General features: G+C 55.2%; 2 protein-coding genes across 6 annotated transcripts; both read right to left on the bottom strand.

The window, feature by feature from the left end:
* Positions 1-2,147: 2,147 nt before the first annotated feature.
* CYB561D1 (cytochrome b561 family member D1) lies at positions 2,148-7,781 on the bottom strand. 3 transcript variants are annotated; one of them, XM_027096310.1, is made up of 3 exons: positions 7,600-7,775; positions 7,030-7,067; positions 2,148-6,459 (listed from the first exon to the last, which is right to left on the bottom strand). In XM_027096310.1, the coding sequence occupies exons 1-3, from the start codon at positions 7,745-7,747 to the stop codon at positions 5,956-5,958; spliced, it is 690 nt and encodes a 229-aa protein (XP_026952111.1). In that variant the 5' UTR covers positions 7,748-7,775; the 3' UTR covers positions 2,148-5,955. The 3 variants fall into 3 exon arrangements, with proteins under 3 accessions (XP_026952111.1, XP_026952109.1, XP_026952112.1); XM_027096308.1 differs by having other exon boundaries at positions 7,006-7,067; positions 7,600-7,771; XM_027096311.1 differs by lacking the exon at positions 7,030-7,067 and having other exon boundaries at positions 7,600-7,781.
* Positions 7,782-9,098: 1,317 nt separating this feature from the next.
* On the bottom strand, positions 9,099-17,941 carry ATXN7L2 (ataxin 7 like 2). Of its 3 annotated transcripts, XM_027096305.1 has the most exons (11): positions 17,772-17,941; positions 15,806-15,871; positions 15,317-15,421; positions 14,691-14,901; positions 14,106-14,392; positions 13,425-13,507; positions 12,834-13,087; positions 11,856-12,054; positions 11,594-11,715; positions 10,317-11,112; positions 9,099-9,311 (listed from the first exon to the last, which is right to left on the bottom strand). In XM_027096305.1, exons 1-11 carry the CDS (start codon positions 17,896-17,898, stop codon positions 9,297-9,299), a joined length of 2,265 nt encoding a protein of 754 aa, XP_026952106.1. In that variant the 5' UTR covers positions 17,899-17,941; the 3' UTR covers positions 9,099-9,296. The 3 variants fall into 3 exon arrangements, with proteins under 3 accessions (XP_026952106.1, XP_026952105.1, XP_026952107.1); XM_027096304.1 differs by lacking the exon at positions 9,099-9,311 and having other exon boundaries at positions 10,198-11,112; positions 17,772-17,913; XM_027096306.1 differs by lacking the exons at positions 9,099-9,311; positions 15,317-15,421 and having other exon boundaries at positions 10,198-11,112; positions 17,772-17,913.
* Positions 17,942-20,776: the final 2,835 nt, after the last annotated feature.

The raw sequence follows: 20,776 nt of genomic DNA, 5'->3' as shown, positions 1-20,776 counted from the left end.
CATCATCCCAAGGAATCCGTGGCTGCATCTCTTCAACCCTCCCCTTCTCCCCCCTTCCCCAGCCCCCCAGGGAGTTCCATAGGTCCTGGCCAAGATGTGCAGTTTTGTCTGCCATGTTTTGCAGCTCTTCCCCAGCTCCTCTTAGGTGGCACTGCAGGAGAATGGATGAGGTTAGTAGGATGGTTACCTTTTAGAACAGAAAATGGGAGTTCAGTGGATTGCCCAGCCTAGTCTCTCTTCCATCTGATCTCTCAAACTCCTTCCCTTTCTGCAGATGTAGCTCTTGTACCCCTTATCTTATCTCCCGGGCAACCGCTGGGGAAGCGTCACTTTTCCCACCCACACTGCAGAAAAGTCTCAGGCCCATGCAGTAGTATGGTTAGCTCTTCTGGTCTGGCTACAGTGAGCCTATGCTGGATGATTCCTCTCCCCAGGCTTCAGAGAGGAGAGCTAAAGCAGCTGCCACGTCAAGCCCTTTCATCAGGCTTATATACTGTTGTGTGGAAAACATGAAGTGTTTTCCTGCCCTGAGGCCTTCCAGTCAGACATAGGCTTTGTTACCGTCCCACAATCACAGAGGGCATGGAGAGAACCAACCTTTAGGACATGAGGCCCTGCAGGAACTTCTAGGTGCCCTACAGCACTGACACACATAAGGTGAGAGTCACTGACCCCAAAGTCGGAGCGGGGGGTGGTGTATGCATGTGCACGCCCATACAAACATGCACACAGGTTGGGGAGCACTGGAGCTGGATAGAACTTTGTGCTGCTTTTCCTGCACCTCCCACTGCTTCTTCACTTGGCCGTAGTTTGCTTTAGGCGTGGACCTAAGCAGAAAGGCCGAGCCCAGTCTTGGGCATCCTTAGAAAGCACTGTGAGATAAGTGGGAATCTGCTTTAAAGAGAGGGGTGCTGGGGGCCTCTCATGTATACTCAATGAGACAAAGTTGAATCCTCTGGTACCAGAGACTAGCCTGAAGTAGCTGCTTAATCTGCTTTTAACAGAGGTTCAAAAAATCTGAGAAATTCTAATAGCAGGTAGATTAAAAACTGGAACTTATTCCCTGCACATCGGTAACTTAGTCAAGCCTTCTGGGTGGGTGGGTGGGTAGGGAGAAGGCGGTCTTACTGGAGGGAATGGAGGAAATCTGTCTGCTTTAAGCTTAGCCCAGTGCTGGAGACTGTCTACATCAAACCACCATCCAGAGCAGTTCTGGGCCACTATCCTCCTGCCTTTCAGCTGTGTCTTCTCTGTGCCTATGCTTTGCTGAGGCCATGACTGCAATGCCTGACTAGTGTTTCATTCCTGGATCCCAGGACAGAGAAAAATAAAATAAAATAAAACCCACCAAGATTAAAAAACAAATACTGAAGCCTCTGCACTCCTGGGGTGCCTGCCTCTCTGTGTCCACTCCAGGCAGACTGCTGGCTGTTCTCAGACCAATGGAATGGAAAGTATCCTTCTTCTAATTTGAACATAACTGCTTTCATGGCGTGTGTATGTGTGTGTGCATGTGCGTGTGTGTTTTAATTCCAATAAAGTCCTTTGAGGAGGAAGGGGCTGTGATCCTACTCCAAGAGGCTGAAACAAGGAAGGAGAAACAAACCCGTGAACAAGCCAGGGGTTGTGTCTCACAGCTCCCTACCTCCATGCTGTGCCGGGGTGAGGGCCTGAGGCAGCCTGTGGCTATGGGGGAAACCAGAGGGTTGGTGTGGCAGTGTTGTGTCCATTGCTGTTGCTCCTCCCTTCCTGGATTGTGTGCTCCGCCTTTCCCTCAGAAGAGCAGAATTAGGTAGGAGAAATTTAGATAGACTTGTGACCAGGAGCTCCAGACTAAGACCAGCTCCAGGAACTTCAGGCTGGACCTGGGGGATAACTGACTCCCAGATTTGCAATCAGCCCTGTGACTTGAAAGCACTAGCTGGCAGCACTCAGGGCAAGCTTCACTAGAGTCATAGCCTTGGTGGCATTCCTGACCTTGCATCTAGGAGGAAATGTCTGTGTTCTCCAGTGATGGCCAGCAACACAACCTCTCAGAGACTTGGGTCCTCTAAGCATCATTATCCATAACTGTTTATTGCCTCCCTAAAAGAAGCATAAAACCCAGAGCCAGGTTGAGTGAAAGAGAGATAAGGACAAGCACGTAATACCACCTGTTTACATGTTTAATGCTTTGAACTTCCCAATGCCTGTTAACATAGCATTCTGTCATCTAGCGCTCACAACATCCCTGTGAGATAGGTCAAGCAGTAAGTGATTTGCCTGTGGCCACACCAGTGTTAGGAGCTGGGTAAACCCAGACTGCAGGTTTCCTAGCTCCCAGGTCGATTCACTTTTCACTTCATGATATGTAGGCTCTTTATGCCAACCAGACGCAGGGGCAGCGGGAGCACTGAACCAGACGCCTCCCTGCTCCCTAAGCCTGCAGAGGGCCACCAGAAATGCTGAGGGAGTCAGGGGTGTCCCCTGGAGGCCAAGACAGGTCAACAGAAGGAAGGGCAGGAGTACTAGAGGTTCAAGGTCAACAGCCACCACTATCAGTGTCAGTGGAGCATGTACTACGTTCCCTACATCTTGACCTTTGTCAGGTGAAAAGGCCTTATTAGTTTACTCAGAGGATGCTCAGGGCCCGCTCCCAGAGGAAGGATGAGGCTTGGCTGGGAGGTGAGACTCCTGACCCCTCCTCCCTCTGCAGCCCAAGAAGAGGGGGAAGGTGAGGGCTGGCTGACTCAGCCTGCAAGTGCTTAGAGATCTGGAGCTGAAAAGCCCCAGCACTGTTCAGCTAATGATTACTGTTAACTCTGAACGCCTTGGCATAGCAGCCAGCTGGCTCAGGAAGAATGCCTGGATCTCCCACGGTGAGGTTTTAAAAACAAGACCCACGGCAGCCATGCCCAGGGGTGGAAGGGTGGGGACGATGAGAAGGAAGGGACAGGCCGGTGTCGGAGTGGGGAGAGGTAGTCTGCGCTGTGAGAGGGTGCGGACAGAGGAGGCACAGGCTGGCAAGAGATAGCAGCCTACCTTCGGTGCAGCTGAAAAGCCAAGAAGGTGAGGCTGGGAGACTTCCCCAGACAGAGCTCCTGCCATTCAACACCACCCCCCAGCCAGGGGCAGGGCGGGGGGAAGTGTTGGGGTGGGAAAGCGGTGGCTATGGGAAAGATGGGGGCTTTGGGGTGGTATGTGAACCCAGAATGGTGATCCTATTACCATTTGGATTTAGATACAAAAAGCATCTATATTTCTAATGTCCTCAAGGCTGAGTTTGAATGTAATCATATTCGGAATCAGGACTTAGTGAGCTTGATATGCAAATTTGTGCAAATGACACAGAATTTAAAAAAACTTGAACACCCTGGCTTTTTTTTTTTTAAAGGCAAAACAGGCTGGCTACTAGCAGCTTTCCCTAGTTAGGGGACAAGGGCAAAAGGGCAGCCATTTGCTTCTCCCACAAGGCCTCTGCCTCACTCCTGAGGAGCCCAGATAACACCCCAGATGGGGAGATACAGGGAGGTGGGGGGATAGAGGGTGTAGGGAGGAGGAAACACACAAGCAAGAGGCATATGCAGCCGTCAGCCCCCGAGATCCCAGCTGGAGGAAGAGTGCTCTGGCACTGAGGTCTAATGGTTGCCCAGCTGCTGCCCCAGGATGTGAGGGCAGGTGGTGATGGAAGGAGAAAGGAGGGGAGCGGAGGGAAGTCCCCCTACAATCTGGCCAGCTGGAAAGAAGGGCTCCTCCTGGCGACCTCCTCCCTATACTGCAATCAGACTGGCTAAGCAGGAGACCACCTGTGCCCCCCTCTCTGCCCTGTGCCTCTGCCCCCCCACCCCCGAGGCCTACCGGTCAGAGAAGTGACAGCTGGGACCCCTTCCTCCTGCGGAATATAAATGACTTCCCCCTTCCTCCCAGGGCTGGGAATAGACATCAGCTGGCACTGCCCACGCAAACTGCCGGCTGTCAGCCAGCCTGCCCGCTCACCAGCCCCCGCACCACCTGGGAGGAGGCAACACCTCAGGCAGGCTCGGGCTTTATGGTGTTGCCTGCTTGGCTCCCAGAGCAAGCTGGTGAACCCCACCCAGCCTTCCTACCCTGCTATAGACAGAGTAAGACTCCCAGCACTGACTGTGGTGGGCAAGGGGTGATGGGCTCCCTGATCAAAGCGACCCTCAGTGAGAATCTCCTCCATGCAGCCCCAGCAACCATCTCTCCCAAGTTCAGAACACACTGAGGAGTTGGAGAGGGGAGAGAGGGCAATGAAAAAGACAGGAACAATCACCCTCTGCATAGCAGGGGTCCCCCTTGAGATGCTCAGGGTCTGGAGAGCTCCTAGGAGATGACACCTGACCCAGGAGGATCCTAGCGAGGTCCGCTCAGAGAACCCCTCTGCCCCTGCAGTTCTCACTCCTGTACTGTTGAATCATACCAACCTCCCTGCTTCTGAGCCACCCAGAAAGGAGGTCTTGAATCTTCTAAAGACCTGAAATATCCAAAATATTGCTATCTAGGAACATCTACCCCTGCTCCAGGGACCTAGAGCTCCAGGCCCTACACCCCAGGCCTCCCAGAGTTCCCACTGAGCTCTCTCTACCAGCCTTAACACCAATTTCCTGGCTCAGCCGTTTTCAGTATTTGCCATGGTCTACGGAGGTCCCAGCTCCCCGACTGAGCCAGACGACAGTCAACCAATCTAGCAGCCAGCCCTTATCACCGAGGGCAGTCTGGGGAACTACTGATACTTTCAGTTTGGAACAAGGAGGGGTCTCTGCAGGGAAGAGAGCCCAGCCCTCATTTGCCAGCTGGCACCAAATTCAGCCCCGTCCTGGGCCAAAGAGCTGGCAAGAGATGACACTTGAGGAAAGCTTAGCTGACAAGGGGAGAAGGGGAACCAGAGACACTTTGTTTTCTCTTAGATCAGAAGAGCCCTGCCCCATTTCCTTGACTCTTATTTTGTTCTAACAGCTTCGGAAGAGCTCCACGAAGCTATGTGCTAAGGCAAGGACCTGAGCCCTAAGAAGGACAAAACATGAGATGTTCAGGACTACTTTGCCACTGAGAATGGATGTCTCGCAGCCCTCAAGCCCAGATCCTGAAGTGAGCTGAAGGAAGTTCTTAGCTGGGCTAAGAAGCCCAGCCGAGGCTTAGTTAAGCCAATGCCCTTTTGCTCCTCCAAAAGTTTTAAAGTGACTTTAGTGCCTTTACTGTCTTGATGTTCTGGAGACCCTCACCTGGGCCCCTTCTCTCCACAGCGCCTGACCCCTTGTCCCCTGGTGCAGGGGCCAAATCGGCACAGATTCCTGAAAGGCCACGAGAGCAGACCTGTCCCTCCAGAGGGGTAAGGAGACAATGAATGTAAGAATTACACTCTGAGTCTGCTGAGTGGGCCAACCCACGGTTCAGACCTGGGAGGGTGTTCTGTGACATCAACTTGACAGACACTGAATGTTAAGAGAAATTGTTTAGAAACAATCACTCATTACACAGATGAGGAAACTGAGGTCCTGAGACATGTGACTCGCATCAGGTCCCACAATAGCGTGTACAAGGACCACACCCCATAAACAAGACCCATTGGCTCTCTCCACTACACTGCTTTCTCAAAGTGACCCAAAGAGCCATAGCTGTCATTCATAAGTTACAGGAATCCAACTTTTCACCAGGCATGCAAGCAAGAAATGACTGCCAGTACCATCACCACCACCACCTGACACTTCTGTCTCCCATCAAGAGTGGAGGCTTCAGGATCAAGCTCCCCATCACCTTTCACTTGCGCCCCGTACGTTTCCCCATTTGGGCCCACTGAGTCATCTGTCAGCAACAGCAGTTTGGGTTTCTGCAGCCCCTAGCCCAGCTAAGAAATACAAAAACCCTACCACTTCTGAAGTAGATCCCTGAAGGTCACCAAAGGAACCACTGAAGTCCAAGTCAAGTGTCCCATCTTGATTCACAGTTTGGAGGAATTCACATTTCCATTTTCTTCCTTGGCAAGTAGAAGCTGGAGATCTGGTGCATGATTACCAGGGCTGGATAGAGGGGCAGCGCCAGACACAGGTACCAGGCTGCACCTTTGATCTGGGCCTGGAACCACACAGAGTGCATACCCAGGAGCACTGTTACCGTAGCCATTAGGTAGATCACCAGTCCACATGTCAGATGGTAGAGCTTGAGGCGAGCCACCCTTGAGACCCTGGCTGCCCGGGGACAGAGGAGGCAGAGCCCACACAGTGCCTGGACGCTAGTGGCCAGCAATGTCAGAGCCCCTACCCAGCTGTGCCAGGACACCAGGTGGGGCAGCTCACTGCGGGTCCTGCTGGAGATGATAAAGCCCAGGCCCAGGGCTGCGCAGAGGATGGCTAGGGTCTGCCCCGCCCAATGGAGTCGGATCCGGGCCTTTCGGGAGCAGAAGAAGAACAGGGAGTGCTCAGGCGAGAAGAGTAGGATGGCCTCAGCCATGCAGAGGCAGAACTGTGAACACAGGAGAGGGCCAGTGAGCCTCAGACCCAGCTTGGAGGCCTAAGAAAAAAGAGGTGCCTTCCTACATCCAAACAAGGAGGACAGAGGGTGGGGGCTAAAGAACTCCCACCAGGACCGCCTGCCACACAGGTCCGCATTTGTGGGCAGAACTGGGAATCCATGCTAGAGCGGAAGTCTCATCATTCAGGCTGACATCATGCCCCCACCTCCACCACAGACAATGACCCTCATTTCTTGACCAATGGGAACAGCAAATGTTAAACTTCCTCCTGAACTTTGGGAGTGGGGAGCAACTGGATTGCACCCCTTCCACTTCCTCCTTTCAGGCCCTAATGGAGAAAAAAATGGTATCTTCCATGTCCTCCCACCCCCTTAAACCACCTGACTACCTACAGCCCAGCCCTCCATGTTTCCTGATCTCACAGGTAGCAGGGAAAGATGGGGCCCTGGGCATTTCCCCCCACCTCTCTGAGCCTCAGAAAGGCTAAGCCTTCTAAAGGCTGGATGCTTCCTTAGGGGCATATCCAAACCAATCACCTGCAGAAAGAAGCCCAAACTCACCGCCAAGGCCATGAATACAGGGTGCCAGGAGAAAAGACCTAAGAATCAAAGAGAACAGACTGACGACTGGGCACCGTTGTTTCTACCCCTGTGGCTGGCTGGAGCCCAAAGAGTCTGGCTGGAGGGGAAAGGTCAGAGGAGTGTCTCCAACCCTAATGGGTAATCAGGAACTCCGGGCAAAGTGGAGCAGCCAAAGGGCCTTAGGGTGAGTAACCAAGAGGGCAAACATACCACTTTGGCCTGCGTTCCCCATTCAGCACCTCGCAGCTACCAGCCCAGTCCTAGAACAGACCTTGGCAGCCCTCCTTTACTTGCATCATCCACGAGGGCCTTTGCTTATGATGAACTAGTGAGTTCCATTCACTTCAGTCGCCTCCTCTCCTCCCATCACCCAAAGCCCCACCCTTCCAGGCCCCACCCCCAAGGCCACGCCCCACCGCGCCCTTACTACCCCTCCCTAGTCCGCCCATCCACAGCTAGGGTCCCCACTCCACGCCTCTTAGCGCTCCCAAGCGCTGCCCCTCCAGCTCTCGGCTCCGCCCCCTTCCCCGCCCCGCCTTGCACACTTACTCGTTCCTGGCCGGGACAGCACTGTCAGAAAGATGGTGAAGCCCAAAGCGACCAGGTGCGCCAAGATCCCACTGCCTCTCCGCAGCCACCGGGTCAGTCTCGGCTCCCTCTGTGGAGCGGGAACCAGACCTACCTCCAGGGACTGCATGGCGGTGCCCAGCCGCCCCACACTTCCAGCTGCCAGGGCACGTCTTCCGGGTTTGCGATCGCGGAGGCGGCCTCGGCTGCGGGAGAGGCTCCTCCCCGGGGCGCCGCCGGCAATGCGGCGGTTCGTCCACAGCGCCCTCTGGGGGCTGGGGGAAAGCGCATCCGTCCTGGAGAGCCCCGAGGGCAGAAGGCGACTGGACAGCTCCGGGCCCACCGTGTGTCTTCTGCCCAACTCATGTGTATCTTTATGTCTACCCGGGCTGACGGGGCTTATGTCTCAAATAGCCTGTGGAAACTACGTTTACGACAACTTATTTCACCCGAATCACAGATTTGGTATACTGAACCAAGAGTGTGAAACCAGTGTTTTGAACAGTTTTCCAGAAATACTGGATTTCCCTGGTTGCCCACTCTCTCCTGCCACCTCTTCTTCTGTCTTGTTAAGGGAATAAGATCCCTCCCTGCCTAAAAGCAAGGAGACGGAAAGGACAGGAGAAGGCTAAAAACTAGTGCCCTGTGCCTGGTGAATTCAGGTTTGAGGACCAAAGGAGGGACGTGCAACAGTCGTATCCCCTGTCTGCACAGTAGCTGTTGTCCCCAGTGAGACAAATGGAAAAACTAGGGCACTCCCAGCCCTTGCCGCCTCCACACCATCTGCTCAGCCCTGGGGAGCCAGGCGAACCTGAGGGGCTAGGGCCTCCCACACAGCTGCTGCCTCCCACACCAAGGGAAGTTCTGTAAGTGAGGATACCTTTTCCCTTCCTGCCTCCAAAAAAGGGTGTGGTTCAGCTTAAGGAGGCCTACCTGGGAGAGGCCGTACCCCTTCCTGAAGGGTAAACCCACAGGCCATGGAGAAAGACCAAAACCAGGCTGTCCCACAGAAATCAGGGACATCCTGAGTGCAATTACCAACTCAAGCTCCAGTGGTTGAGAAAATAAGGCTACTAGTAAGAGACAGAAAGGGCTGAAGAAACTGAGGCAGAAATTCAGAGACAGGACGGAGGAGCAGGATTGCTGGAAGACCAGAAAAGGACCACAGGCGGACATCCACAGACCTTCAAGGCCAAGATCCAAGAGTAGAGCCAGAGGTGTGGCTCCCCTCCCCCATCAAGTTTCCTTTCCCAGCGGGACTGTAGTCCCCTTGCTCGCTCCGAGCCACATGCTTCCTCATCCTAAGACTCCCCCAGTGATACAACCCCCAGCCATTTCCACAGACTAAAAGGACAAAAATATACGAGTGTAAGAGATTTTTTCTTGCAGGCAAGTGACGGGAGCTGGAGTCTGACTGCCTATCATCTCAGCCTCCTGGGGAGCAGCTGGGGACAGTAAGGACACTCATTTTGTTACATTTCTTTCCTTCCTTTTCTACGTTTCTGTTTTTATATTTTCTTAGCAGCAACAGAACAGGGAGACAGTCTTGAGGTATTTTAAAGAGTTTTTTTTCTTAAAAAAAATAATATAAAGTTATAAAAAGCGGCAGCAGCCTGGGGCCCGGATCTGGAGGGGAGGAGGTGCTGGCGGCTCCATCGCAGTGGGCAGGCACTTTCTTGTTAATGGGCTTTTGACTGTAGGAAGACAAGAGGCAAGAGACAGGGTCGGGCTGGGGGTCTAACTGTCCTCCTATCCAGCAAACTATGTGGGCCAGAAAAGCTAAGGCTTGATTTCCTCCTGCTGGTCTTGTGAGTAAAGCTGGTCAAGGGGGAGGATGAATGCCAGCCCAGCAGAGGCAGCCTGGAGATCACCCATGCACACGTGTGACAAAAACACACTCAGGCCCCATGCAGCTGTCAAACTTACTACTCTCGTATGGGCACCAAAGGTGTTGGTATGCATCTGGCCAGTGCCTAAACCAGGAGGGCATCTCCCCTTCCCACCTCCAATGCGTTCCTCCTGGCTAAGGTCATATGGATAGCTCATAGCATGCTATTCCAGGGCTCCCATCAGAAGAGGCAAATAAACCTGGCTGCTGGCTTTACCAGAAACCCTGGAGAGCTTGCCTGCCACCTCAAAACCTGGCAATGGGTATATGTATAAGATGGGCAGACATGCATACGGGGACCTTGGGTTATGTCCCTGCCCTTTCATGCCCTGATGCCCAGAGGCAAAACCAAGGAACAAGACCAGCCCACCCAGCCTGTGCGCAGCGTGTTAGGCCACAGCTCAGGGACCCAAGCTCAACCCCACTGCCCAAACCTTTCTTATCAGAGCTCATGGAGTCCAGCTTTCTCTCCTTCGGGGAACAGAGGTAGCTCCAAGTCCTGGAGTGAGGGCCACGGCCAATTCAGAAAGTGGCCCTTTGATTAAAGCAAGCAGGGGAAGGGGGAGAGGCAGAGGCAACATCTCCTTAGCCCAAAGGAGAGGGCTGGGGATAGGGGAAGGCCCACCAAGCAAAAGCCGGGGTCACCTCTCCCTAGAGCAGATGGCCCAGGAACGCTCTCTCAACTTCCCCAGTCTTCCCTTCCCTGCAAGATGTTTACTTAAGCACCTCTTTTTGTCAGGTGCCTGTGCACTCCAACCTCATCCATCCTGACCCTTCCCTGCCCCTGCTCTTCAGGGAGCTGGGCTGGTACCTTCAGTGTAGAACACTTCTCCTCAAAGGCCAGGGCTGGACCCGGCTTCTTGCGGCGCACAGAGCAGGCCGCGTCGGCAGGGGCACCAGCCTGGCAGTGCTTGGCCTTCACTGGCCGGCAGTAAGTGGCCAGGTTTTTCCGCTTCTTGGCTACCTCCTCCTCAGAGAGGCAGTTGGTCGGCAGGGCCTTGGCCGGGTGTCCAGCCGCTCCCTGGTTGTCCAGCTGAGAAGCCTTGACTGGCGTGGGGGGCTGATGAGGGGAACCCCGACAGTCCAGGGGCCCTGCCCGCTTCACTCTTGGCTCCACCGTCCCATTAAGCCCCATGCCCAGGCCTGTTTTAGTCTTGGCCGAGAGGCCCCGGCAGCCAGAGGGTTTGCCTTTTCCAGTGGGCTCCAGGACGCAGGTCCGTTTGAAAGTGGTGGGCCCAGGGGATAACTTTCGCTTTCGAGAAGGAGCCTCCACCTCGAGCCCGTCCTTGCCTTTGGATGACTTGCTGGCCTTGGAAGGTGGGAGCTTGCTGAAGGACGGGGAAGGTGTGTTGGCAGGCAGTGGTGAGGTGATAGCCTGGCTCCCACCCATGCACTCCGCCTGGCTGCAGGCGGCTGCCACGTTGGGGGAGCCTGCAGGGTAGCCAGGGCCAAGGCTGTCCTTGGTGGGGGGCGTGGAGGCTGGGCAGGCAGGTCTGGGGGGTGGGCCTGGAAGGCGGGGGCAGCTGCCCGTAGAGGATGGGCTCAGGGGAGCAGATGGCGGGGAGCTGACAAGGTGGGATGGAGGCTCAGCTGCCGGGGGGATCTTCCTGCAGCAAGAAGAGAGCCCCACTGTGATGCCAAGCAAGCAAGAGGGCCTCCCCACCAACACACAAGTCTTTCCACCCACGTAGAAATGGCCCACAGAGCCCTGGCAGTGCCGCCCTCTGCTGGGAAACGCTGGAACTCAGGGATAGGAAGAAGGCACAGGGAAAGGCAGGAATGAACTAATATACAGACCCTTTAAAAACCTCACTTTAAATCTCAGGCTGGACATCCCCTATCCCTACTTACCCAAAAGGTACTGGGAGTGATTGGTGAGAGTTAAGATTCACTCCCAGGCGACCCATTCAGGCCCTGCCTTAGCCCAGCTCCAGGCTGCCAAGTTTCCCCACCTCCTGTTCACCCTACCTGGGGTCTTCCTGGCAAACAGCCAAGCCACATCTACAGGTATGTGTGACGAATTAGGGGTTCTGAAGCCCGTGTATGCCTGGGGCCTGGGAAGGGAGGTTCTGGGGCTGAGAGACTCACTTCCACATGTGTGAGCTGAGGTGCCGTTCCAGCATAGAGCTCAGTGCCGAGCAGAACCGGTCCAGCCGGCGGCTAAACACGTAGCATCCTGGACTCACCAGCCGGCTCCCAAAGGTGCAGAACTGGAGGCAGAAGGAAGGCACATGGTTAAAGGGGCCTGAAATACAGGGAGGGCACCTTCATGTAGGATCTGACCTCCTCCCCACATTGTGGGCCAGGAGGACTGGCTCCCCACCCCCAGGTCCCTGCCCCAGGTCCTTACCGCCTGCGGCCGAGGGGGCCGGGTTGCATAATGGCAGTCAGTGGGTAGGTGGAGGTCATCAGATGTCCCCTCCTCCTCACTCTCCTCGCTGGAGGCCTGGGCACCACCCCGGGGCAGGGGGAAGGGGAACAGGCCTGGGTCCCCATCACCACCACAAGGGCCTTCATCATCCAACTCACTCTCAGAGGAGGCCCGGGACCTGGAAGGGCCAAAGGGGATGTGAGGGTGATGTGATGAGAGTGGGTCACGGTAGGTGTGTCCCTGAACCTGCCAAGCTCAAAAAGTCAGGGCAGACACCCTGCTGGGCGATCAGACAAAGAGGAAGGAGGACAGGAAGGGAGGGAACAACAGAGCTCACAGAGTAAGAGCCAGAAAGATCAGGGGCCACAGCTCCCAAGGGGTTTTCTCCCCAGCCCCTTCACTTCCCTGGCCCTGCCTCCTCAGGGGGAAAATCTGCTTCACATTCGCCTCCTCCAGAAAATCTGAGTATAACTGCACCCAACTCTGGTCAGCCCAGTCAACCCCCTTCTTGCATCACATATTCCTGTGAGCCTATCTGAGCTGAGCCTATGTTACAGGCAGAGATGCATGTGTGTCTCCTTCCGCAAGGCAGGCTCTCCCCAGGTTCCAGCGCAGCCTCTGCACACGAAGGGGCCAGTGAATTAATACACAGTAGGACTGCCTCACCCAGGACCCTGACTCTTTCGGCTCCCCAATTACCACTTTTGGCCTGTTGGAAGCAGCTGGGAAAATGGTTTTTCCTCGGTGTTGGAACACTACAGAGTGCCTGGGGTACTGCGGTATGCCGGGTTAGGAACAGGGAGTCACCCACCTCCACACCACCGCCAGGGGCCCCTCCCCACACACTCAGGGTGGAGTGAGCAGCATCTTCCAGGGCACTCCCTGGGCCTGAAGGGGTTCCTGATGGCCTGGGGCCAAGTGTCCCCAGGTAAGATGGGCGCTGGATCCTGGACGTACCTGGGCAGTGCACAGTATGGGTAGGTCTGCTTGGCACGAGCAGAGAAGGTGCTGCTGGGAGCAGCCACTGCTGCCACAACCTGGACTGAGGAGGGGGGCTCCTGGGAGGGGCGCTCAAGAGCTGCCTCCTTGCGCCCTGGGCTCTTCTCCTTGGGAGACTCCCCTTTGCGGGAGTTGGCCTTCAGCTCTGCCACCAGCACATCAAAGTCCTTGGCTCGGCCCTGGACTTCCCTGCGCTGGTGCACGGAGTGGATCTAGAACACAGCAGGGGGGAGGGTGGGGAGGAGCTGAGCAGAGGTAAGGGGCAGCGGTGTGCTCTGGCCTGGGCAAGTGAAGAGACTGGGCGTGTGAGTGTGGGTGTGTCTGTGTGTCCTTGTTTCACTTCCTGACAGGGCCAGAACCCTCCTCTGGAGAGGGGGATCTGGAAGCCACCCCCTGCCCGCTGTCCCCACCTTGGGCCCAGTATGGAGAGCCTCCCCTCCCCTTGCCTGGTCTGGGCTTAACCCCCATCCCTTCAGCTGGATCTTGGATGAGATCTCACTTGCTCTCCCTGCCCAGGGCCCGTGTCTGTGCAGAGGGACTGGGGGTTACCTTGCAGGTCAGCAGGCGGGTACAGATCTTTTTGGTCTCTGGATTTATTACCCCACACTGCCTGTTGAGGTCGCACTCCTTCCCTGTGGGGAAAGCGGTTCCCATGAACCCCAAGGCCATTTCTGGGAGGGTCTGGCGTCTTCAGGCCAAAGGCTGGAGAGCCTCTGGGCCTCAAGTCTGGGGCTGCAGCCTTCCAGAGATACTCCTCTGGGCAACAGCAGCTCTCTGCTGGGTGTAAGAACCATCCCGTCCCCATGCCAGCCCCGGCACTCCTTTGGGGGCCCCAAGTCTCAAACAGGGCAACATGTACCAGGAAACAAAAGCAGCTACAGGCATCTGGGATGCCAGGGAAACCAGCTATGGGAGGCTTCTGGTGCCCTGGATCTAGACGAGAAAAGAGATAAAGTTCAACAGCCCAAGGTGAGGAAAAATACCTTCACCTTCTTGGGCACAGGCTCCCATGGCCTTAATCAGGAGACCTGGGCTGAAGAGAATCTTCCAAGAGAGCAAGCAGGTCAAGTAAGTGTCCACGTCAAGGGATGACCAGGGGCTCCTGTATCCTGGCACGCTGTGATGGCCAAGCCCACCCTTTCCTGACCCCCTCTCCATCAGGCCCAAGGACAAAGCAGTCCAAAGGAGTCCCCACTCTACCTTCCTGACCCTAAGACCACGACTACTCACGAGCCATCTTCCGGTGGGTTTTAGGGGGCAGCCTGGCCCCACCAGGCTCCTTTTCAGACGGGCTGCCTTCAGCCCGGTGACTGGAGCCCTCGCTGGGGGTTATCTCGATGCTCCCTCTGCCAGGAAGTTCTTTAGAAGGGGATGCCATGGGGTTTTTTCCAGGGGAGTCCTTGGTGAGGCCAGCCGGCTGGCTGAGGAAAGCAGAGGGCGGAGCCACCCTGATTCCGTGTCCATCAGGCTTCGGGAGACTGGACATCTTTTCCAGATTCACCACAGGCACGAAAAGGCTACACATGGAGAGAGGGTGCAGGCTGGGAGGTAGGGAGGCTGGGCCTGGGCCCCAGACTCTAGCCCAGAGCCATCTCCTTTCCCAGCCCTGGAACTTGGGTGGGCTCCTGCAGGGGTGCAGAACATGGGAAAAGGGGACCCCATATTCCCTGGAGCGAGTAGAAGGGAGCTGCAGAGAGAGATGGCCGCCTCCTGCAGTGAGCAGTGCCCATCGCCCCACAGCTGCCTCCATGTGTGCCAACCCCTCCCTGGGCTAGGGTCAGGGCTTGTCTCAGGGAGCCTCCAGCCTTTCCTTACCAGAGGTTGTCCTTCTGGGTCTTCTCTGGAGGCTGGTGGCCACGGCTCCGGGACCCCTGGCCCTTCTCCCTGGAGGAGGTTTTGCTGGAACCTGGGGCCCTACAAGCTGGGCCCTGACCGTTCACTACATGGCATTTCTGAGAGCTGGCAGGGGCTGGAGGTGGGGGTGGGGCCCGGGCGTAAAGCTTGCTGAGCGGCCCATGTCTTCTTTCTGTCACCAGGAGGTGGAGAAAGCAATCGAGGTGAGTGGCATCAACTGTCTCCTTCCCCAACCTCCTAACCCTGCTCACAGACTCATGATAGAGAACCTGGGGTTTCCAAAGCTTAGATTTTAAATTTGCCTCCTTCCCATTTGAATTTGAGCCTTCAAGACTCAAAATTCTAGAAATCAGCTTCCTGAACCTCTTAGCTCTTCCCAGACGCTAGAACTTTACTCCACCAGATGCTAAAAGGTTGCTTAAACAATAACCCCAACCAACCACAATCTGTGAAGCTCCCCGCCTCCACCTTCTTATTCCCAAAGCCTCCCTCCATTACTCACATGACCTCCCAATTGGCCCTGTCCTCAGAGTTCCATGTTCCACCTTCCCCTGTCCCCTCTATCTCCTCCCGAGGGCTCCCCTCACCGCAGTGCTTCTGGAAAGCTTGAGGCTTCACCACTTGGCTGCAATGGTTACATACAACCAAATAGAAGTCGTCATGGGCAGGGCAGTGCCCGAAGATGGACATGTCTGCAATGACAGAAGCCCTTATCACTGGAGCTGAGGACACCAGATTTTCCCTGTAAGATCAGAGAACACTCCCACCCACCACTCAGATGATACTTCCCCTCCCAGCTGATATGACAAGCTTTATATTGGATGCTTCCAGCTTCCAGAGTTCAATCTAACCAGTCCCTAAGAATGTGGGCTTTCAGGTGAGTGGGCACCAAACACCAATGATTAGGATCTCCCTCAATAAGTCACAGGAGCCAGGGGAACAGGCTGACTCAGACCTAACAAAGTGAGAATCCCCAGACCTGCTGCTTCAGGCAGCCACCTCCTGGGTTGTGGTGGAGGAAGGGAAGGTGGTCCTGTCTGCCCTGGGCCCCAGCCCCAGCATGTGTCAACTCGCACCTTCTTTAATGAGGGTCATGGCATCCAACTTCTTCAGGTTTTTGTTACTCTCCTCCAACTCAGCCCCTGGAGGAGAAACACAGCTCAGAAGGACCACTCCCATCCCAGAAGCCCCATCTCCCGTCCGACCAGGTCCTGGGGCCAAGCAGGAGGAAGCTCTCACTACTCGACAAGCACCTGGTGCTCAGGACCACTTGGAGAACCTTTCAGTGGATCTTTCTCAAGTGCCCATTCTTCCTTCACCTGCTACCTCTGGAATGAGCTGGCCCCATGAGGAGGGATCCAGCCACCTTTCTTATGGATCCTTTATTCCAAGGTACAGTTCAGGATTCCACTGCTGACTAGTTGGGTGACTATGGGTAATTATCTCTTTTCTGGGCCTGCTTCCCCATTTAAACGGGAAACAGTCCTTAACATATTTTACTACAGATCCCTGAGTCCCTTCTTGAGATTTCTCAGACAGGTCCTTTCTGCTTTTCTGTGGCATCCCAAACAGATAATCTCCTAGGTCCCCATCCCCAATTTTGTTCCACCTGTGTTGCCATGGCATTGTCAAAGTTACACCTAGCTTCTCAGGTCCTGCACTGATAGGATGGCCACAGAGGAGAGAAACTGCTGTCTTAGGGCCCTTCAGCATCTTCAAAGTCCCCTTGATCAGCTATGCAAGCCCTTTTCCTCTTAAGAGGGGGTTTGGGCAAGGGTTGCCCTTGTACCTCAGTTTCTGGGTTGATGACAAAAACGTTTTAGCTGTGCAAAGTAGCTCTTTCCCCATCCCCCTATCTTACTCCTCTCCCCTCCCTCCTCTACGCCCCCTCCCTGTCCCTTGGAAAAAAAATCAATTCTGAGTCACCAAACCCGTCTGATTCCATTTCCGGTTCTCAATGCACCCAGACCCTGACAATGGCCCCATCCTTGCCCACCCAGCATGGGGCAGTTCTGGGGTGGCCTGAGGCTCCCACTTAGGTCTGCTTCTGACACCTACTAACAGACGTGCACCTTTCTAGAATGAGAAGAATACTGACAGTCTTATATAATCTCCAGATATGAGGGGTGGTGGGTTAGGCATGCAAGAAACAAGGGGCAGCTCCCACTCTTAAGTCCATTAAAATGCAGTGATGGACAGAACTGAGCTGGGAGTTGGACGTCTCAGAGGAGAACAAGTGTCATCAGAGACCGCTCCATGTGGTCTCCTCCTCCACCTCTTCTCACTTGCAAACTTCTTCAGGGGTGTGATGCCTGCTGTCACCCCAAAGGCCACGAGGCCAGATGCCCCCTGGGGCCCAGGAGACAAAGATCAGGAGAAGGGGCTGTCAGCCCGCTCACCAAAAGCACTCAGGGGCCTAGAGAAGGTGGGGTCAAGGGAGAGAGCCCGGGAGGCAGGGCAAGAGGCCCGGGAAAGGACGGAGGGTTGGAGGCATGTATGGATGGACGGAGGAGGAAGGAAGGGAGGATGGATGGATGGATGGACCGACGAACTAATGCGGAGGAGGCGGGGGTCTAGTGGCACTGCAGCCGACAGGCAAACACCGAAAAGGAGCAAAAGGTGTAGGGCAGAAGGCGAAGGAACAAGGGGGGTTGGGAGGGGGGCACAGAAGTGGGGTGCGTGGGAAACACGTGGAGAGGACTGTTGCGGATGGGGAAAGCTTGAGGCAGGTGCAGAAGGGGCGGAAGCTGGAGGACAGCAGGCGAGAAGAAACATAAAAGCAAGCAGATGTGGGGGCAGGTACTGGGCAACGGCAGAGGCAGAGGTGGGCAGGGTGGGCTGCTGGAGAAAAGCCGGCGCTAGGACCCGGAGGCGCGAAGGTGGAGGAGCGGGCGGGCACTAGGACCCGGCGGGTCCTTTGTTTGGGGGGCCGGGGAGCCGGACGGCGGCTCCCGTCGGCAGCTCCCCTCTGTTGGCGGGGGCCCGGAAGGGGGGAGGGGAGACAGTGATGGGGTCTTCAGACTCTAGGGGTGCTTCACTCACCGTCGGCTGCGGGCAGCTCGGCCCGCTCCACCCACGAGCTCCAGCTCTGTCCCGCGAAGTCATCGAGACTCGGCACCCGCCGCTCCAGAGCGGCCATTGCTGCCGCCGCGCGTTCACGCACCGCCATCACCGCCGCGGACGCGCGCCCGCCCCGGCGCCGCCGCTGCGCGGCCCCCTCCCCCCATCCCTGCCGCGGGCACGCCTCCCCTCTCCCTCCCACCTTTCCAGCTCACTCTTTGCGCAAGCGCAGCACTGGTTGCCTTCCCCTCACTCTCCCTGCCGCATAGCCTTCTGGGAAACGTAGGCTTAGAGGTGGTGAGGTTGCCTACTGAGCTTGACGAGAGAGCCCCTCCAAAATGCACAATTGTGGGGGAAAAAGAGACCAAAGCCCCAGGACCTCTGCTCCTAACCGTTGTGAACCCATTCTTTGTGCTACCAGCCCACTCTCTTAAGTTCGCTGCACACAAACCCCAGTCCCAAACCTCTCTCTGCCCAAGATGCCCCTTTAAACCGTGCCTCCGCCAGCTGGCTGGCGCCCATTCCCGGGCTGGCGGCCACGAAGCGACTTCGCTTCCCCGTAGATCGAATGCGGTAGGTGCAGGGAGGTGGGCGCTGTGAATCAGAAGGGCAAAGGGAGGGGGTCTGTAGGATGTGCTGAAGGACACAGGGGTTGGAGTGGGGGGAGGGTCCTCAACTCTCGGGTTGTGCCTCCTGTGTGGCAAACCCACGCTGCCCTGACGCAGAGCAGAGGGTTGAAGTGGCGTTGTCTGGGTTTGGGAGGACCTAGCTGAGCTGACCGGGATCACCTGTCAGGATGACAGAAGGCTATCTCCGAGCCAGAGCCAGCCCCGGAACTGGGGTGGCCCCGAGGCTGCTGGTGTTTGCAGCATCTCTGCTGATCCGTCTCTCTCCTCATGAGCACTGCGATCGATACCCTGTACCGCCTCTTCCCAAACCCTGGCTGGACCCTGACTCCATCCATCCCTTTGGCTTCTTTTTCTAACGAATATTTTCTCTGCTGGCAGGGCTGCTATCAGAGCCTGGGCACAAGGAGATTTCTCATCAGATCTGTCATTTTCCTTGCTAAGGCCTGGAAAACACCTTAATCATCCACCTCTTTCTCTTTTCTCAGCTGATAACATTCCCTCCCACCCTCACATAATCAAGAGACAAAAGCCTGCCCCCCAACCCCATCACATCAGAAAAGAGATACTAATTCTCTTTTCCCTCCTCAACCCCTTACACCTCACCACATATATTCATTCTTTCATCTAAGGGGAAACCAAACTGGAGGCAAATAAGTCAAGGTCTGTGACTTCAAGAGCTCAGACTGTCTCATTTTCACCCAGGGAAGGTTTAAGTACTTCAAGGATAATCTCTGAGGGTAGAGATTCTTAACCTGAGAACCATGGATGATTCCTAGGGGGAGTGGGAAACTGGTGACATTGAACGTAATATTGTGCCCAAGTGTATTTTTCTAGGGAATGTAAATGTAGCCTGTGACTGTTTGTCAGAAGGGGCATAGAGGTGCAAGTCTGTTCAGCAAGAACCTTTATAGTTAAAAGGGCAAAGCACGTGGCCCTCAACTCCTGACAGGAAGCCTGTCTAGGTCACAGATGGTAGGAGAGTAAGTGGAAACAGCATTGTGGAAGCCAATATCTCTCGCCTTCTGAGTTTGCTCTAAATTTACTAATGAGTCTCAGTTACTTTGGACTAATTGGTGCCACCAGAAGAGGAGATGTTGCCAGACTGGGGTCCGCCAGGAACAGCTCCTCAGCGTGCAGACTCTATCGCTGGGAGTGCAGAGTGGAGGGGAGCGGAATGATGTTTTGGCGGAAGTGCTGATATTTGTCCAAGAACTTAAAGCAAGGGGAGGAGGAGGAAAAAGGTCCCCAGAAGGGCTACATTCTCGGCTCCTTCATGGCAAATGCTTGAAGCACTGTTTATTCAAATGTATAATAACAAGCACCAGAAAACAACATGCAACATTCTCCCCCCACCCCTGATCTTCAATCCCAGAAGAAGGATACCTATGACCATGATAGTGGAGGGAACTCATGTTCAGGAAAGGTCCTAGGTGGGCACCCTGGCAGGGTCAGAATTTACTAGGGCAAAGGGCAAGTGCCCTGCCTGTTGGCCTCCTGCGGCAACTGGAGAAACCAGCACCTTCTACCTCAGGACCCACTAGGCAAAGTGGTGATGCCAGCCCTAGTTGGAGGGGACATGAGTCCTATGAGGACAGCCGCGCACTCAGCATTTGACCCAGCCCAGCCCTCTGAAGGTTATGAGGTGAAGTAGCCTTTCCTCTTAGGGTGGCTATGGAGAGAGAGGCCATAGCCTAAATCCAGGCTCTTCAGGCTGAGAACAAGCCAGCCTCTTGAAGAGGAGAAAGAGCCTTCTCTGCTCTAGGCAGAGTTCTGGGCTAGGAGTCCTTGGCAGGAGTGCATACCCACCCACCCCCTTTCCCTAGCTGAAGGGCCAATTAGTAACTTAGGCCCCCAAATGAGAATACTTTATCCATCACATTTCAGATAAATTACAAATACGTACACAGAATCCAAACAGAGTTCCAGTAGAAGCTGCTCACAGACCCTCACAGGGGCCAGCTTGAAGAAAACTGAAGGTCATCCCTTTGTTCTCTGTGTCTCTATAGCTGTGGGCAAAACTGTCTCCCCTTGTCCTTGAGTAATCATGGGGACAGCTCAGGACAGAGAGGTTCAGACTTAGAAACACCCTTATCCCCATCTCCTACCTTCCCTCCTCAAATGCCTTCCCCCAAATCTAAAAAACAAAACAAAACACCTGATTTTTCACTGAAGGACTCTGGAGCATTTGAAGATGTAAACCTCACACTCCCCTGTCACGTGGGGAAACTGACCCAAAGAAGAAATGATTGGCCCGAAGTCAAAGGTCCTGCCGCCTAGGTACCCCAGTAATGCACACATTACAATGGAGGGTGCTGAGGAAGGTGAGGAGGTTGGAGGGGTTGACTCAGTCCTGAGGAG

This window comes from Aethalodelphis obliquidens, unplaced genomic scaffold (assembly GCF_003676395.1).
Source record: "Aethalodelphis obliquidens isolate GAN/ISIS:26980383/991018 unplaced genomic scaffold, ASM367639v1 scaffold100, whole genome shotgun sequence".
In the NCBI taxonomy this organism is placed as follows: domain Eukaryota; kingdom Metazoa; phylum Chordata; class Mammalia; order Artiodactyla; family Delphinidae; genus Aethalodelphis; species Aethalodelphis obliquidens.
This window is presented reverse-complemented; position numbering and strand designations above follow the sequence as displayed.

Bases quoted from the DNA above. Each gene is read 5' to 3' on its own strand.
- ATXN7L2 (XM_027096304.1), bottom strand. From the start codon at position 17,898: ATGGCGGTGCGTGAACGCGCGGCGGCAGCAATGGCCGCTCTGGAGCGG. The intron at 14,902-15,316 runs GTGAGGGGAGCC...TCCTGGTGACAG, and splicing joins AGCTTTCCAGAAGCACTGCG to AAAGAAGACATGGGCCGCTC. The intron at 12,055-12,833 runs GTACGTCCAGGA...TGGCCCTTCCAG, and splicing joins CCATACTGTGCACTGCCCAG to GTCCCGGGCCTCCTCTGAGA.
- CYB561D1 (XM_027096308.1), bottom strand. From the start codon at position 7,747: ATGCAGTCCCTGGAGGTAGGTCTGGTTCCCGCTCCACAGAGGGAGCCG. The intron at 7,068-7,599 runs GTAAGTGTGCAA...TTTGATTCTTAG, and splicing joins GCTGTCCCGGCCAGGAACGA to GTCTTTTCTCCTGGCACCCT. The intron at 6,460-7,005 runs GTGATTGGTTTG...CTGTGTTCACAG, and splicing joins GTTTGGGCTTCTTTCTGCAG to TTCTGCCTCTGCATGGCTGA.